At 39.7% G+C, this 16,384-nt stretch overlaps 2 protein-coding genes across 2 annotated transcripts; both read right to left on the reverse strand.

Moving 5' to 3' along the window:
* Window positions 1-354: 354 nt before the first annotated feature.
* On the reverse strand, window positions 355-12,142 carry LOC130184734 (uncharacterized). The gene is made up of 14 exons (XM_056400777.1): window positions 11,757-12,142; window positions 11,199-11,258; window positions 10,286-10,393; window positions 9,622-9,723; window positions 9,397-9,527; window positions 9,219-9,278; window positions 4,277-4,412; window positions 4,104-4,184; window positions 3,925-3,997; window positions 3,645-3,828; window positions 2,749-2,933; window positions 2,541-2,660; window positions 2,314-2,431; window positions 355-1,932 (listed from the first exon to the last, which is right to left on the reverse strand). Exons 1-14 carry the CDS (start codon window positions 11,979-11,981, stop codon window positions 1,182-1,184), a joined length of 2,334 nt encoding a protein of 777 aa, XP_056256752.1. The 5' UTR covers window positions 11,982-12,142; the 3' UTR covers window positions 355-1,181.
* Window positions 12,143-12,428: 286 nt separating this feature from the next.
* Window positions 12,429-16,185, reverse strand: drc3 (dynein regulatory complex subunit 3). The gene is made up of 13 exons (XM_056402102.1): window positions 16,081-16,185; window positions 15,663-15,858; window positions 15,459-15,575; window positions 15,167-15,333; window positions 14,879-15,025; window positions 14,541-14,660; window positions 14,341-14,455; window positions 14,073-14,245; window positions 13,835-13,966; window positions 13,632-13,702; window positions 13,266-13,389; window positions 12,890-13,021; window positions 12,429-12,770 (listed from the first exon to the last, which is right to left on the reverse strand). The coding sequence occupies exons 2-13, from the start codon at window positions 15,814-15,816 to the stop codon at window positions 12,675-12,677; spliced, it is 1,548 nt and encodes a 515-aa protein (XP_056258077.1). The 5' UTR covers window positions 15,817-15,858; window positions 16,081-16,185; the 3' UTR covers window positions 12,429-12,674.
* Window positions 16,186-16,384: the final 199 nt, after the last annotated feature.

Consider the following 16,384-nt stretch of genomic DNA (forward strand, 5'->3'; position numbering starts at 1 on the left):
GGAAGGAGGTAAAAACAGCCAGGCAGGTTTGAGCTAGGGTTATCATCACAGCAAATACCAGCTCCCATTGTCTGCTTATGTAATGTTGCATAGTCCTGATCTACCAGCTCAACAAAACACAGAAGGCTGGTTATATTACCGTGCATTTTCTTTTTTTTTATGTCACGACTACAAATGTTTATAAAATAAAAATGTGTTCCTTGTGATTTAAAATGAGTTGTATTTTGTGTTACAACATGGAGTTTTTAAGTTGCACAAGCAGCAGTCTATAAAGTTTGATACATCAGTCATTCACATGCTGATTGACTGCCTTAAAAAAACAAAACAAGAATTTGTGAAAATGTTCAAGCTGAGTGCTTTTGACCTTTTTTATTTCTTCATATTTTTGCAAAGTTAAGGTGGGGCACATGAAGCTTAATCTTATCAATCCATGCTTATATTTGTACAAAGCTTCTCAGTAATAAAGGAATATGCCCACAATTTTTATCTAATATAATATTGGGTGTGTATTCAGTGTTAATCACACACATTCCATTCTTCAAGTGGAGATTTCTGTAAACATGCTTTAACGGGAAAACAGAACTGATCTGTCATACAAACATTTACTTTTTCTGCAGTTACAGGAACAAATCGATCACTCTGTGCACTCGGCACAGTGAAAATGCATATAAGGCACAACATAAGGTTTCCAGTATGGAAAATAAATCATTCAAAACAGATAGTAAAGAGGTGAGTTATGCATGTTTAGTGTATCTTGATTAATCATCATGTTTATACATTAAAGCTGATTTAAATGTAGCTGATTTTGTTGTAAACATGCACATTATACATAGCAGACAACATTAACAAAACTGAGAAGTTATTTTTTCTATTCAGAAAATATTCTATTCAAGGGGTATTGACAACTTAATTTCTATCGCATATTCCCACAGTGCTATCAAGGCAAATAATGCATTTAGTTTTCTGATCAGTCTTAAGGATTTAATCAAGTGAAACTAAGAATAGTTTAAGCTTAGATTTACCCATTCATATTTACATAGGGAGCAGGTCCTCTGCCATCTTCTAGCCCAGAATGGACAAAGGGGCCACCATAGGTTCTCCTCACAGCTAGACACCATTAAATCCTACACACTGGTGTTTAAATTATAAAAATAAAACCGACGTTGGTGTCAACAGAAACTTCATCGGCTCAGTATCTCGGTCGGTGTGGGTGACACACCGCCTCTGGCTGCGTTCTTGCGGGTGACAGTACTGCAGCGGGTGAGGATCTCCTGAGCTTGCGGCCTGGGCGGCACCTTTGGTGTTGTGGGCCCCTTGTAGAGGTTGGGATCAGAGACGCTGGGGATCATTTTCCCCTCCAAGCCACTTGTTGGGCTGAGGCGGTTGCTTGCCACGGGCTGAGGCGTACGGCTGAGGCGTAGCTGTTCATCGTTGGCGCTGTGGCTCAGGTTGAGGGATGAGCTCGCCGAGGACATGAGGTCATCGCTGAAGCTGAAGTTGCTGCTGCTGCTGCTCACAAAGCTTCCCATGCTGTCTGACCTCAGGCTCTTGCCATGTTCCTCCTCTCCTTCCATCTCCACCATGATGGTGGGTGGAGAACTGTGCTGTGCAGTGGCAGGTGTGGAGGCAACGCTGGTAGCAGGGGCGCTGGGTGCAGGCTGAGCAGGAAGTTGCTCAGACAGGGTGTTAAGAGAGTGCGCCCTCTGCTTGCTGTCTGGTTGGAGCGGGCGGGGTGAGGACGACCTTAAAGGCGGAAGTTGCAGCAGGTTCCCTTGAGAGCGGCTGAGCTGGTGGGACTGATCCAGCGTGGAGGAGGGGACTGGGAGCTGGTTGGAGGTACGACGATCTTGATTGTGGACTGCCATGCGGATATGAGGGTAGTTGTAGGGCTGCAGGTACATGGTGGGGATGTAACCTGCTTTACCATTATATCTGTTGAGAGAAGAAAAAAAAAAAAAAAAAAAAATGCAGGGTTGAAAATCTGGATTTTTGGATTTACGTCAAGATACCGGCTCTTAATTACAGGCTGCAGTGCTTCATGAACTTCAGGAATGTACGGCCAACATGAGCACAAACACTGGTATTTTGTTGATGATTGATCTTGTTTACACTGTCTGTCTGAGGGATCCTGAGTCTGACAGATGCCTTTTCCCTTTACCTCATTGAAGATGTTTAACATACTGCCATTTCTGTCAGTGTCTTGTTTCATGAGCACGTATTCATCACCCTGTCCTATTCATCTTCAGCTTTTTGACAGTCACGGAAGTCTCTGTGGCACCTTTCTCTCGGCAAAGTCGAGGATGAAACAAATACCTGATGAGCCACCAGCCGTTGTCGGACTTCTGCAGGACCTCCACCACTGCACCGATGTTCACGGTTATCTCATCATCTTTGGTGGCCTTGTAGCTCTTGATCGCAGTGCACAGTGTTCCTGAGAAAGGAAATTACTTTAACACATAATGTTTAGCTGATTGACATGAACCTACTAAGGTAATGAGGTGTTGATTGGATTAGGTCAGGAATTGCATGTATGCATGTACCTCTTTCAGTAGTCCCTTCTATGTCATCTTCATCCTCATTGTCATCCTCATATAGCTTCTCCAAATAGGGGGCAGGGAACCAGGCCATCTTTTTGTCTTCGTTCTCCACAAGCCACCACCCTGAACCAACACAAACGCACATTAAACTCATCCCAGAGTGTATTTGTGGGGCCTGTTACACGACCCGGATTGAAGGTTGTTTGCTCACCTGCTTTGTCCTTGATAAGTACGTCCACTTTTTCATCCAATGCCACTTTGAACGCTTTGTTCTTGGTGTCTTTGGTCTCGTACGGGGCCACACATCTGTACGTCTCTGTGACAAACGGCTGGGTCACGTTGCCGCCTTGTACTGCGTTCTCCCTGATTTCATCATCTGATGGCATGATCATGATGCTGAGGATGAGAGCTGCAGGTTAGTTTGGAGGTAAACACACCAGATTTTGTGCATGAATTTTTTTTTCCTTTTCTGCTGTGCAGTCACAAGGGTGCACATTTAGTGGTGTCAGGATACCATCAGCGCTGGTTCCTGGTCTACTCTGTTGTATTTCAAAGGCTGTTGGCATTGATACTAGTTCTGCCATCCAGGTCCACATGGCTGCAGGACTACTTTACCATAACTTCAGATCTGAACATGTATTTTCATGTATTCAGTGTATTTGTATTTATCTACAAGTCCTCTTGTCCACATATTGTTTGTTGTGCACTTTTCAATTCTTGCACATTTATCTGCCGATACCTATATTAATAATGTATTTAAGACTTTCACTGTTATGTATAACACTACAATTCTTTATCATGTCATAATTTATTTTTCTTTCTTTCCTTCTTTCTTTCTTCTCAAAGGCCACTGCAGTTAAAAGCAGCTCATCTGACTATATACTTAAATTAGATTTAGAACAAATACACTGTAAATATACAGTATATAATGTTAACTATAAATAATGTCAGGTTAATTTTTATTAAAGTCTCTATTACTTTTTACTTATTCCGGCTTAATACCTCAGACTATTGGTGGATAAGGATGTGGAGGGTGCATGGGCCTGGAGAGCAAGAACTCATCTGGCATCCCTACACAAAACTGTTTAAAACAGATGTTCAGACTACCTGTTCTTCTTGAACTCCGGCTGCAGGTCCTGGTCTTTGGGGTGGAAGAACTGGATGAGGTCTGCAGACTGAGTGACCCGCTGGTCGCAGCTCAGGAGCTCGTTGCAATATTTCTGCAAGAACTTGAGGCGCACGAGCGATTTATTGGGACCCTTCCTTCGACCGCCCCGCTTCATCCCCCTCTCTAAAAGGAAACACGACACAAAGTCAAAGCCTGTCGTTGCACATTGTGATCCCCACACACACACACGCACGCACACACACGCACACACACGCTTACCTCTAAATCTGGGGATGACTCTCTCTGATTTTCTCAGTTTACTTGTTGTCGGGAACGCTTTCTTCATTTGTTTCTATGAAGACCAATTTAAGTTAAACGTTACAGAAACAAGCAGCCACCTTCTCGTGTGCAACCCCTGATTTTATTTTATTTATTTTATTTTTGTGTTTTATACTCACGTGCAATTTCTTGAAATCCTGAAAAGTTCTGTAAACAACGACGTCACTCTGATCGGACCAAAGCACGGAGGTCATGTACATCTGGAGAAGGAAGATGCAGATTTGATCAGACTGCAGAAAAGCACAGATGTGTACTCGTCTTTGCATAAAGAAATAACTCCGCCTGCGCTTACTTTGCTCTTCTCCTTGTGCATCACTCCGATTAAACGGACACTGAGGGGATACCGCTGGGCCTCCATGACCAAACCCCGGAGACGTGACAGGGTGTTCTGAGTAGTCCAGTGGCGACACGAGCCTCGCAGCCTCGCTCAGGTGTGAGACTGGAGCGGTGGTGCTCTGCAGGTGCGTTTTTATTCCCTCCAGCGGCGCAGGTGTGGCTCAGCTGCGCAATCAGAGGTGGAGGAATCTCCTCGTCGATCTCAGGAAACTCCAGCGTTGCTCCAAAACTTATTAATGCTATTGGCAAATCACACGTAGGTCTTTGTTCTAAAATTAGAAAACACAGAAACCGCTTTAATGTTCACATAGCGTACTTTGCCAAAGGACATTTTCCGTGGCTGCTTCGCATTTTCCATTCACAAAGAATTTTAGTGCTGAGATTGATTGTGCAGGTTATTAGATTAAACAGGTTATACTTTTTTTTACTTCGTTTACTTCATTCTGCGTCGAGCGCATTTCTCACCAGTCTAGAAAAAAATCGTTACTGTTAATTTTGTGCTTTACACAATATGTAATATAATGTAATGTAAATCTATAAATCTATAATCTTTATATAAAATATTATATATATATATATATAATATTTTATTTCTATAATCTATATATATATTAGATAATAAGATGCTAGAAAATAAAGAAGAGTGAAACCAGGTGAAAGAGTTGTGGTCTTCTTGGAGGAGAAAAACTCACCTGAGTGCTTGGGAATAGATTTTTATGCCACACCACACTGATGTATGAGGGCTTTTTTTTTTTCCTTTTTGAAATTAAGTAAGTATTGCAGTTGGCAGACCCTGAACAAGCACAAGGTACATACAGTATAAAATAAGAATAGTTTTTTATTAAATTTATTATTTATTGTATTTTATTGTGAAGGATCATGTACAGAATTAAACATAAATGTTAACATTTGATGCACTGTACCAGAGACGTCTGAATTTTAGCAGTCAGCAATGTCCTGGCAGGTTACCACTAAAACTTCAACACAGTGATGAAACGACACTAACTAAACTAGAAAAACAAGAAAGAACACCAAACACTAATTAGTCACATTAATACATCTCTCTCTCTCTCTTTCTCTCTCACACACACACACATGCTGCAGAGTGTTGTGGCTGTGTCTGAGCCTGCAGTTGATAAGATAGGCTTAGGTTGAACTGTTTGCAGGCAGATACTATTGTAGCTGATGACAGGAAACTGAAATGGGGTGTGATGGCGCAGCTCCAAATCTACGTGCCTGGCTGTGTCTGTGTGTTTGTGGTGCTTGTTTGAACATTTTCCCTCTCTCCACTCCAGTCAAACTCTGACTAAATGGTTTCCCAAATTCTTTGTCAGCACCATGAGTATGTTAGATAGGGATATTTGAATACCAAGCAAAACACATTGAATATAGAACCACTGATTACAAAGGTCAGTATAGTTCTCAACAGGTTTTTCACAGGTTTGACTGGAAGAAGAACCAACTCTTTGTGTTGTCTGGTTAATCCACATAGCTACTAAACTGCTCTAATGCCCATCATTCTCAGCAGCCACTTAAAGTGCATCCAAACCAACACACACACGGATCTGGATAACTTCAACTTCCGCACAAGAAAGATTAATACCAGTTTGTGTTGTGAAATGCAAGAGTTTGGAAATACTGGACTTCACACTATTACTAATGAATTATCTGCAAATCATCTGCAATATTGGTATGTGTTGTATCTTTATTTGTTGTCCTTCATATTCTGACGTGTCATCCTGTATGTGCTCTGTATGTTCTGCACTGTATGAATGGAGTTTATGATGACAGTTTCACAGTGGAAGGGCTCGACTGCAGATGTTGACAACCGGCCTTTACCAACTTGATTTAATGTCTATTTAACTTTCATTTTCTTTTTACACCTGCATTATTGTAATTTTACGTGTGTCCGCGTTGCCATGAAAGAAAGGGAAGAAATCAGAATTAGCATGATGACCTGAAATTTTTATAGATTTGCCTTTATGGATTCATACCTGTCATTCTCTGTTGTCTTCTATTGAAGCTGCATCAACTACTAAAATATATTTTTTCAACACAAACAAAAAAATATAACCAATACATAAGCACTGTTATCCCAGCCAAAGTGCATGGATTACTAGGATACAGTGAAAATGCAGCCCTGTAGGCAGTGAGTGTTGAGTCATTAAGACAGTCGTTAGCATTGTTAAAGCCAGATGAGGAAGTTCTAGCCCACTTTATTTTGAACATGTTTTTTCCTTTTGTGGTTCACATTGGAACACGTTTCATCGTCTTCAGCCAAGTGTCGTTACCTGTGGCACGTACAGCGAACATGAGCCACACTAATTTATCATTGACTCGTTTTTACGTCATCAGTAAAGCTGCATTATAATGGTTGATTATAATGCCGCCTGCTGGGGTCCTGTGATCATTGAACACCAAACGCATGAATAAAAAAAAAAACCTCATGATTTTTTAACCCAGCACATAAACTGGTGCTCTGTTTGACTTTGACGGAGCTGACCTGCATGGGAATACACTGCAGCCAGTAGGATCCCTCTCTCCATTTGAGAGTCTATAAAAGGGTTGTAGGGTAAGGGGGACTGACCTGTATCTGTATCTATATGTATTTGTAGAAGCAATTCTTTTATCACTCACTCAGCAGCTACAATATGTCAGAGACGAAACAAAGTTGGCAACAACTTACTTAACAACACCAGTGCTGCTGAAAAATGTTCAACTTGGTCAGGACTCCCAGACATGTTTGAAAGAGTTATGGTCTTGAAACTTTTCGTGGCTCACTACTGACATCTAGTGCTGGCTGCTAGGATCCCTGTGCTGTGAAAAACTCCATGGGAGGTTTGACTAAACTTTAGCACGGCTGGGTTTATTGAAAAAGATAAAATAACAGCAGTAGTATACAAATAGTTCTCTTTATTTCTCCTCACACATTACATTCATAGCAGATTTATCATACATCATCTTCTCTAAACCAACCCTTTAAATCAGATGTAATCAGTCACTGACTTTAAATGACACACTCCCAAACACTTTCTTACATTGCACGTTTTGTTGATTTCTCTATTTTATGATGAATAAAAAAAGCGAATTATTTTGAAGTTGTTCAGATTGCAACACCCTCAATCCACTTGCTTGGGTTTTTTTTAAAAAACGACAGTGCCGACAGTATTTCCACAACAACCCATCAAGACCACGTGTCATGCTGCAGGCCAGCTGAAAGTCTAAAAGCAACAAAGAGGCAGGCGGAGTACATGCTCTCTCCAGCAGAGAACTTTTACATCAACCGCTTGCAGAAAACTTTACCTTTAACTTCAGAAGTGGAAAAGCGCCTTTGCACAACTTCTCTCGAACACAGAAATATACTTTCATGATTGCTTTTAAATAAAATATTACTAACCTTAATTTCTTAAAAAAGAAAAAAAAAAAAGCTTTACAAGCATTTAAAATTGTAAGGCAGCAGGTTTTTCCTAAAGCATCAAGGAGGTTTTATTCTTCATCACCTTTTCCTACTCAACGCTCCTCGAGCCTCAAAGGTGCTTCTTTACATAATACTCTCCACTGGACAGAACAGTCACACACTGTAGCTAAGTGTCTTACTTGAAGCTCTATGTTATATCCTACTTCTGTGACTTATTTCAAAAGTAAAAAAATGTGTTAAAATAAACCAATGCAGACACATTTTCACTGCTTCTACAAGTGGAAATAATGTGAGAGAGATGAATGTGACCATGAGACAGGAACTGACAGAAACTTAAACTTTATCCACAGACTCAGTCTCCAGTCACTCAAAAATACACATATGCCATGAAATCTCCACTACTCTGGTCCAACTTCCACATGACCAAAATTCTGAAAAACGTTTCAGAATAATCACGAGTAGGAAGGTGCTGTCACATATCTGAGCTTTAAATGCTGGTCATTGCAATTAAATAAACCTCCTTATCCTTTCCGTCATTCTTAATTTTATTATGCATTCTTTCTCTTGATTAAAACAAATAAATAAATCACTCTTGCAGAGAAACCATCTGAAAATAAAATAATAAGTTAGGTGGTGTAAGAAACCCTTCCTATTAGTGAGCTTTGGCTTGCATAGAGAAAATTCAAAGTGAAGCCATTTACAGACTTTTTGTTGAGATGTTTAGTGGATTTTTGAAAAACGCAGCAGCTTGGAAATGATTGGTTATTAATGACCATTTCTAGTTCACACCATCCCTGATCAACAGACGACAACTTAGTCTCACAGACCTTGCAGAAAAAGTGGATCACTTCTCACCATTGCTTCTGTTGAAACCTCCTGGCAAAACCTCTACATCACGCTCTGCATTAATCACTAAGGTGCATCAAAGCGATATTTCAGAGATGCTCTATAATCAACAAAAGAGAATTAAATAAAGCTTTGCTGAACAAAACTCCTCTTACAACTTTATACTCTTTCTTTTGCAACTCTTAACTGAAAGGCAATTATGTTAACAGTGTCTCCACTGAAGGAAACCTGGAACCTGTTTTGATGTCCAACTCCTGGGAGACACATACTGTGAGAGCACAAAGCAACCAGTTGCACAAAATTGAAATAAAAACAGGCAAAAAAAAAAAAGAAAAAAAAGAAAAAAAAAAAAGGACAAATTAAAAATGAAATCCGAGGCAAACATCAGCTCCACAGCAACAGTGACAACTGTCCATTTGTCTTCCTTTCAGGTCTTCTGTCTCACTGTGCCTCATTTCCTTCAGTCCAGACCAGAGGAGTGTCTGACCACATGTTTATTTCCCCACAGCGAGGAAAACCGGTCACCGCCATTCTTGGCATTAAAAGGGCTCCTCCGTCGTTGCCATCCCATTTAAGCACAGCGCAGCATGAACTGTCCCTTACTTCACTCAATATTCCTGTGTGTTTGTGTCACCGAAATTCATAAATGGGCACACTGTGCACCTGAACATGGTTTAGGTTTAGCGACTGGTACCTGCAGATGTAAGTAAAAAAAAAAAAGAAAAGAAAAAAAGAGAGACATTAAAAGTGCTCTTTTAGTCATTGAATTTGGCTTGTAATGCTGCTGAGCTACAAACAGGAGCGGTAGTTACCATTCAGAACTCCTATGGTAATAATACCCCTCAATAGTGGCTGTGGACTTCTGGAAGCAGATGTAATAGAAGCCTGCAAAGGAGGCACCGCTGATGTCTTTGATAGTGTGGTCTGGAACCAGAAACTGCTCCTGAGAGTGCAGGAAACAGTGGAGGTTAGAGTTTGAAGCTAACACAAGAGAGAGAGAGAGAGAGAGAGATGTGACAGTGAGATCACGCACTAACCTTCCACCTCATGAAGACGTAATCACTGTTGTCCAGTGCGTCATAGTCAAAGTCGTCCGAATTGAAGCTTTTGGCATATTTGTAAAAAGGCTGAAACTTACCCTAGTTGAGTGAACATTAAAAACAGGGAAGAGAACAGAAACTAAGGAGATGACAACAAGTCAGCAACTATAACAAAAGGTGCAAAGTTTAACTGAAAGTCTGGCATATAAATAATTAATTAAATCTTTATTAATCATTACATGCTTAGAAAATAAAGAGATGCCTGTCATTTGATTTTCACAGTTCCCATGGGCTTTTCTCACACCACAGTGATAAGTGCTGCTCCTTCTATTGTTAAACAAAATTAAAAAGACTAAACTTAATTTTGCAAAGTTTACAAAATGATAGTGAACTGGTTATATGAAGAGCTGCAGGCTACAGTTTGGATGAAGTTGAACCTCCAACATGTCTTGGATGCCTTTCCCACCATGCAGAATGTTATTGACATCATGGTTGCTCATGGTAAATATCCTTCAGTTTTCCAAACTGTATGTGCTGTATTTGATGCAAGCCCAGCCCAGTCTGCTAATATCAAATTCTTAATTCACTGGTCATCCATTAATCATTTACAGACATACTTTCAACGAACCAAAATAACAGAATAAAAATCAAGAGAACATACCCAGTGTTTTCTGTCAACATCTTCATCTGCATCCCACTTCCTGGTTAAGAAAGGCCTCTTTCGACTGATAATTTCACCAGCAAAGAACGTTGTGAGAGTGGGATACTCCTGTCACACACAGAAACAAAAGTGAAAAGTAAGAAAAAGTTGAACCAAAGCTGTCGGTGAAACCTTTTCCTAACTTCATGAGTGCAGATTATATTCGTTTTAAAACTGCATAAAAGGTTTAAAAGGCTCTGTCAGTCCATCACTGTGCAAGGTGAGGATAATTCAAAATTCCAGACTTTCAGTGACTTGTTTGTTGTGCAGCAGGGCATGGCCTGAGCATCAGCAAAAAAGATTACAGTAATCGTGATGCAATGATTTAGTATCCTGTTTTCCCATGTCCTTAATATCTGTTGATATTAGGGTGTAGCTGTGTATAGCCATGCATGTTGAATAACCGCCCTGTATAGGCCTACTGCGATAAGTAGATGCATTCAGATGCATGTTTACAATCTGTTGTCTTAGTTTAATTTTCTCATAAACACCCTCTCAGTTCAAATATAATTTACTTCTTCTATAGCGACACACACAACCTGGCTACTCCTCATCTTTCACTCCACTGTGCCACAGCCAAAATCTACTCCAGGATCCTGCTGACCTTTTCCCTTGCATATGTTGCATAATGTAATGGGTATACAGTTGACACGCTTAAGCCAAGGACTAGAGTCTACACCTTAAAGAGGAGGGTTAAACCTAATGCCCCCTCATTTGCCTACATTTAATCTTTGTCACAATTCAGCCTGCATCAAGCAAGAGGAAACCAGTTTCTACTTGATTAAACAGGGCTAAATGCTTAAACCAGTTTGTACTTAGTCTTTGACAGAATAAAGGTCAGTCTTACTACATCTGACCTAGTTTCAAAGCTTACCTCAGTCAGGCCTTTGATCTTCAGGTATCCACACAAGTAAGAGTCCTCCACAGTCACATGCTGCCCAAGACAAACAGATTTAAGGAACACTATACTGGCCTGAAATCATAGGGGCAAAATGGTTCTGCTTCTTCTTTGTGATGAAAACATGGCAGTAGGAGTGGTGTGAACAGAGACAAACACTGCAAGTAGGCAGGCAAGTAGGCATTATATCTTCTCTTATTAGGTCTGTTGACATAGATTAATTTCATTCATTTAGGTAGCTAGTTGCACAAGATGCTAACATGTTTGGATAGTATATGTACTGCAAGATAGGTGACGAAAACGTTTCTGAAACTTGGTCCAAATCCAAAATGAAATGCAAGAGTAGCAACACAGTCACCTGGGCTGGCTCAAAACTGGGTCAGCGTGTTAGTTGTTTGACAGCGAAAAAGCTAAGGAGCTACCGTCTGCTAAGCTAGCAACTAGAGCTATAAATATGCTGACTTTACTGTTATAACAATAAACAAACTCATGTTAAAGCCAAAGAGAATTAGTGAACGTCATTGAAAAAATTACCTGCAAAACAACCTCAACGTCGTAAGCGTTGCCTTTGCTCTTCTGGTAACCCCGAAACTGTGCGCCGCTGTACAGCAGTGAGGTAGCTACACCCGGCTGGTAGGTGTTGATCGGGGCAGGGGGAACAAGAGAGGCCGAGGATGAGCAGGCCGAGCCGATAGCACTGCAGCACTCTGCTCGGACAGGCATGATGAGCGCTAAAGTGTCACCGTCAGCAACCGTCATGAACTTTGTGGCTGAGCACACAACAGCTACAGAGAGAAGGGGTACTGACAGAGGAGGGTCTGCCAGATGCACACAAATTATCAAGGTCCAAAACTTTACTCAGTTTGTGAGCTGTCCAAGAACTGATTCCTTAGGAGGCGGACTACAACGTCTCATTTGAGAATCCAGATTCCCTGAATCTCATTGGCTGGAAACTGGTGCTCGGCTTGAGCAAGAATCTCATTGGATAAGTTACCAAAACGCATTCTGGGATATGTATTCAACACACTACAAGACTACAACCATAAGAGAAATGAGGGAAACTTAGGTAGGAAGAACCTCAGATTCTGGATCTGGGGGTAATTATTTTTCTTCTTCTAAATCTTCACACTAGTTCTTCACAGTCTTAGGAGCACTGGACATAATATTCAAATATGTATTCTTTGTGCATGTGACAATCAAACCTGATGATTATCAAAATTATTTTTATTACCTCAAAACAGACAGCAAGAAATTGTATGAAAGAGTGAACATATTTCTTTAGTACAATATTTCTTTACTATAATACTAAAACAGAAAATAACAGTGAACAGTGGACAGTGAAATTTGTTACAGTTGTCCAAGAAGGTTGTGAAAATATCATGTTCCTTTTTTTCTTTACCAATTACTTGAATAAAATTCATGTTAGTGGACTCAGTTGTCTCAAAGATCATGCTACAGACACTCCTCCAGCTGCTCCCTCAAATGGTCCACATATCTGTGGACATCCGAGAGGTGCATGCGGTTTCGCTTAAGTTCTTTGTCTTGAATCTGTAAAAAAAAGACAAAAAGCAAACAATAACAATACTGACAGATACGGAGGAGAGGTTTGTCATCCATATAAAAATATAAATTGGGGTACTTGCTATGAGGTAATTCCAGCAACCTACCCCTTTAATGAGGGCTACTTTCCAGGCATTGACACCTGTAACTAGCTCAGTCTCTCGGTTATTGATCTTCAGCAGGTGGTTATCATGGCCGGTGGACAGTGCATCCATCACACTGTCTTTGTCTGTAAACAGCTACATAGAGAGAACACAGGTGTGAAAGGCTGAGGGCATCGACACTGGTAATGAACCATACCCTCACTTCACCTAACCTGATCTGCCCTGTAATGCTATCTACAGTCTACATAGTCATTGGTTTTCTCTGAGATGGAGCAGAGCAGAAGTTTTTTTAATATAAGGCTATAATAGTCTACAGTAACCATAATGTAATCCTATCTTTTAGATAATAACTTTGGTAAAAAAAAGAGATAACACATACACTTCTAACATCATCCGGTATGTCGTCATCCAGGTCATCCTTGGCCACTTTCTCCAGAGTTGCAACAGCAATCTTTCGCACATTCTGATTATAATTATCCTCCAGATCTCGACACTGGGCAAACGTATGATTGTGTCAAAGAAGTCATTTTGACAAGACTACATTATTGACATAGGGACACTAAAAATTCAATCCAGTTCAAATTGTTCAAAAGTCAGGGTAAACATATAATAGAGGTAGCTGTTGCAATCACTCTTTGCTGGGTTAATGTGACACTGCATTAAGATGTATTTTTTTCTCAAAAACATATTATTATATAATATATATATTAATTTAGAACAGTGTAAAAAGCAGTGAAAAGGATATATCCCTTGAATAGTTTCACTGAAGTTGGCAACCATTTCTGAGATGTTGATGTCCAACTTTTTTATGATGTCCTGAAATGAACAGTTTTTGACAGTAAACTATTGAATCTATAACTTAAGTATAATTATAAAACCATAATAATGTGTATACTTTTATCTTAGATCAGTCTACAAGGTACAGAACGTTTATACACACACACCTACCTCCAACTGGCTGACCATCTGAAACTCCAGTGACATGAGGCTGTTACTGAGCTTGCTGATTTCATCATTGTAGTGGCTAATCTTGACTTTCACTATGTCTGGGTCTGATAACTGCTGCAACTCCACTATCCTCTGGAAAGGTGTGAACACAAGAGATTTTCCTTTACTGATCTCAGAAAATTTGATGTATTAACTGTTAAAGTTTGTTAAGCATATCATTATGTTCTTCCCAGCTCACCTCTTTGTGTTGCTGCTCAAAATCTGCCAATGTCTGTGATACTTTCTGCTGGTAGTCTGTCAAAGCCCTAGTCTGACCTCTGAAGAAGTAGTTCACCTCTGTCTCTCTTCGTTTATGATCAGCCAAGCCTATTTCAAACAACTGCATACACAGATCCACCATCTGGTGCTCAAATGTAAGCGTAGGGTCAAGGAATACAAGGACTGATTTCCCAAATTATATTTCATTAATAAAGCTGCATGGATGAGAAAACCAAGAAACAAAGGATATGTTTGAAGCAAACAAACCACTTCTCTTATGCAGTGTAGTGCCTCTGCCTCTGGATCATCTTTGAACATGCTCTCAAACAGATAAGACCCATTGAGGGACTCCACAAAGGCATCCTGTAGGAAAGACGAACTGAATTGACACACTGTATGTGTATTTCAATATTTCATATTTCATCACCAAATGAGAACTTTATATTACTTTGTGTAACTGAAGTTCAGCTTTCTGGCTTTGCTCAGCAGCATGTGCTTGTTGTCTCTGCAGCTCCTCATGTCTCATTTTCACAAGGACATAGTGGTATTTGCTAGATGCTTCTTTTTTCTGCACATGGACACATGTGATTTTGTTATACAATATCAACATGGCAAGTTATAAATGCCCATTAGGACAATTTCCAAACAGCCTTGGGCATAGTCATGGTTTTAAGAAAATTATCTATAAAATGTCTGTTGTCAAAAGGAAGAAAACAACAAAAGATATATGATTACAGCAGATTATAACTTGGATTTGTGTGAAAACACATCACTGTTTATACTTACCGTCTCATCACTAAGTAGTCTGTAGTCTAGGTACATCAAGTTTGGAAAGTAGGCAGCAATAAAAAATTTGTAATCATCCTCCTTAGAGACAGGATTTCCAGATAGGTTGAGGGTGAACAGGTTCTTAAATTTCCTGAGATAGAGTACCTTTGAAATGCATTAGATTTGCATTGGTTACACAAACATTCTATAATGCTATACTCGCATATATAGTACTTGCAATACAAATGCATATATATATATATATATTTAATATGTGACAGATTTTATGAGAGAAATTTATTTTACGTTGTCCAGCTGTCCGAGGAGGTTGTTTGCAATGAGGAAATGACTGAGTGTCTCAAGTTTATCCATGTTTTCAATGACAGAGATTCTGTTGTTGGACAAATTCAGCAATTCAAGCTTCTGGAGAGACTCCAGACCCTCAATTTTCTCTATTTTGTTGAATGACAGATCTAAAAAACACATTCAGAATGACTGTAATTAATACTAGGAGTTACTGGGCTTATATTTCAAGATGTTTTGTACATGTTTGTCAGTACCATTATGACAAGAATGTAAATGCAAAGCTTCATTTTACCAAGCCACGTCAGACTAATAAGACGGTCCAGGCCCTCAATCTTCTCTATGAGGTTGTTGTTCAAATCAAGCCTGGCCAAGGATGTGAAGTCCCATAAGTGGTCAATCCACTGGATGTCTGTGAACAAATAACCTCTCACATACTAACCAATACAAACCCAATACACATTCAGACACTGACTGGTAATTTTATGATTTTTCTCACTTTTGTATTCCAGACGTATATGAGGGACTGCATCAAAGTCTATTCGCACCGCCGTGGCAGTTTTCCCAGCCTTTGAAGTTTGCTCTGCAACTGCCTTTTGCAGAACCTCTTCATCCATCAAAGTTTGCTTAGATTCATAATTCAATTTCTTCATTCTACTGTTGAGTTGGAAGCACGCTTAACTAAACTTAACCCTCTGTTCAAAAAAGAAAAGTAGACCATATTTTGTTAATTGGGAGTTTGGTTTATGCACAATTTTAACGAACAATAAAGTAAGACAAAATAACAATTAATGGTGTAGCTAGGATAATATTAGGAAGCTAACGCTATAATTAGCTTGCTAAAAAGAATGGATAAATGAGCTTGCCAAACAAACATTATTCGTCAACGATAAATAGCTTCTAAAGTTACTACCTACCAACGACAACCGCAAAAACCCAGCTGTTGTTTCTCCAAAGTACAGTACTCTACTCTCTAAAAATCACACGATATAAGTTTTAGCACCTTGACAACAGTGTCTTTTGTTTACACACTGTTACATGGCAACTGGCTGGCATTAAGCTGCGTTCAAGTACGATCAAGTCATTCTGTCACAATAAACTTTCAACGTATGCACTAAGCATTCAATACCTATGTATACATTTGGTCTATACTTAAGAGAATTCATGCCTGAGTTTAATTGAGATTGTTGTTTGTGTATGTCCGTGCATTTATATACAATT

The sequence above is a fragment of the Seriola aureovittata genome, chromosome 17 (assembly GCF_021018895.1).
Source record: "Seriola aureovittata isolate HTS-2021-v1 ecotype China chromosome 17, ASM2101889v1, whole genome shotgun sequence".
Lineage (NCBI taxonomy): Eukaryota > Metazoa > Chordata > Actinopteri > Carangiformes > Carangidae > Seriola > Seriola aureovittata.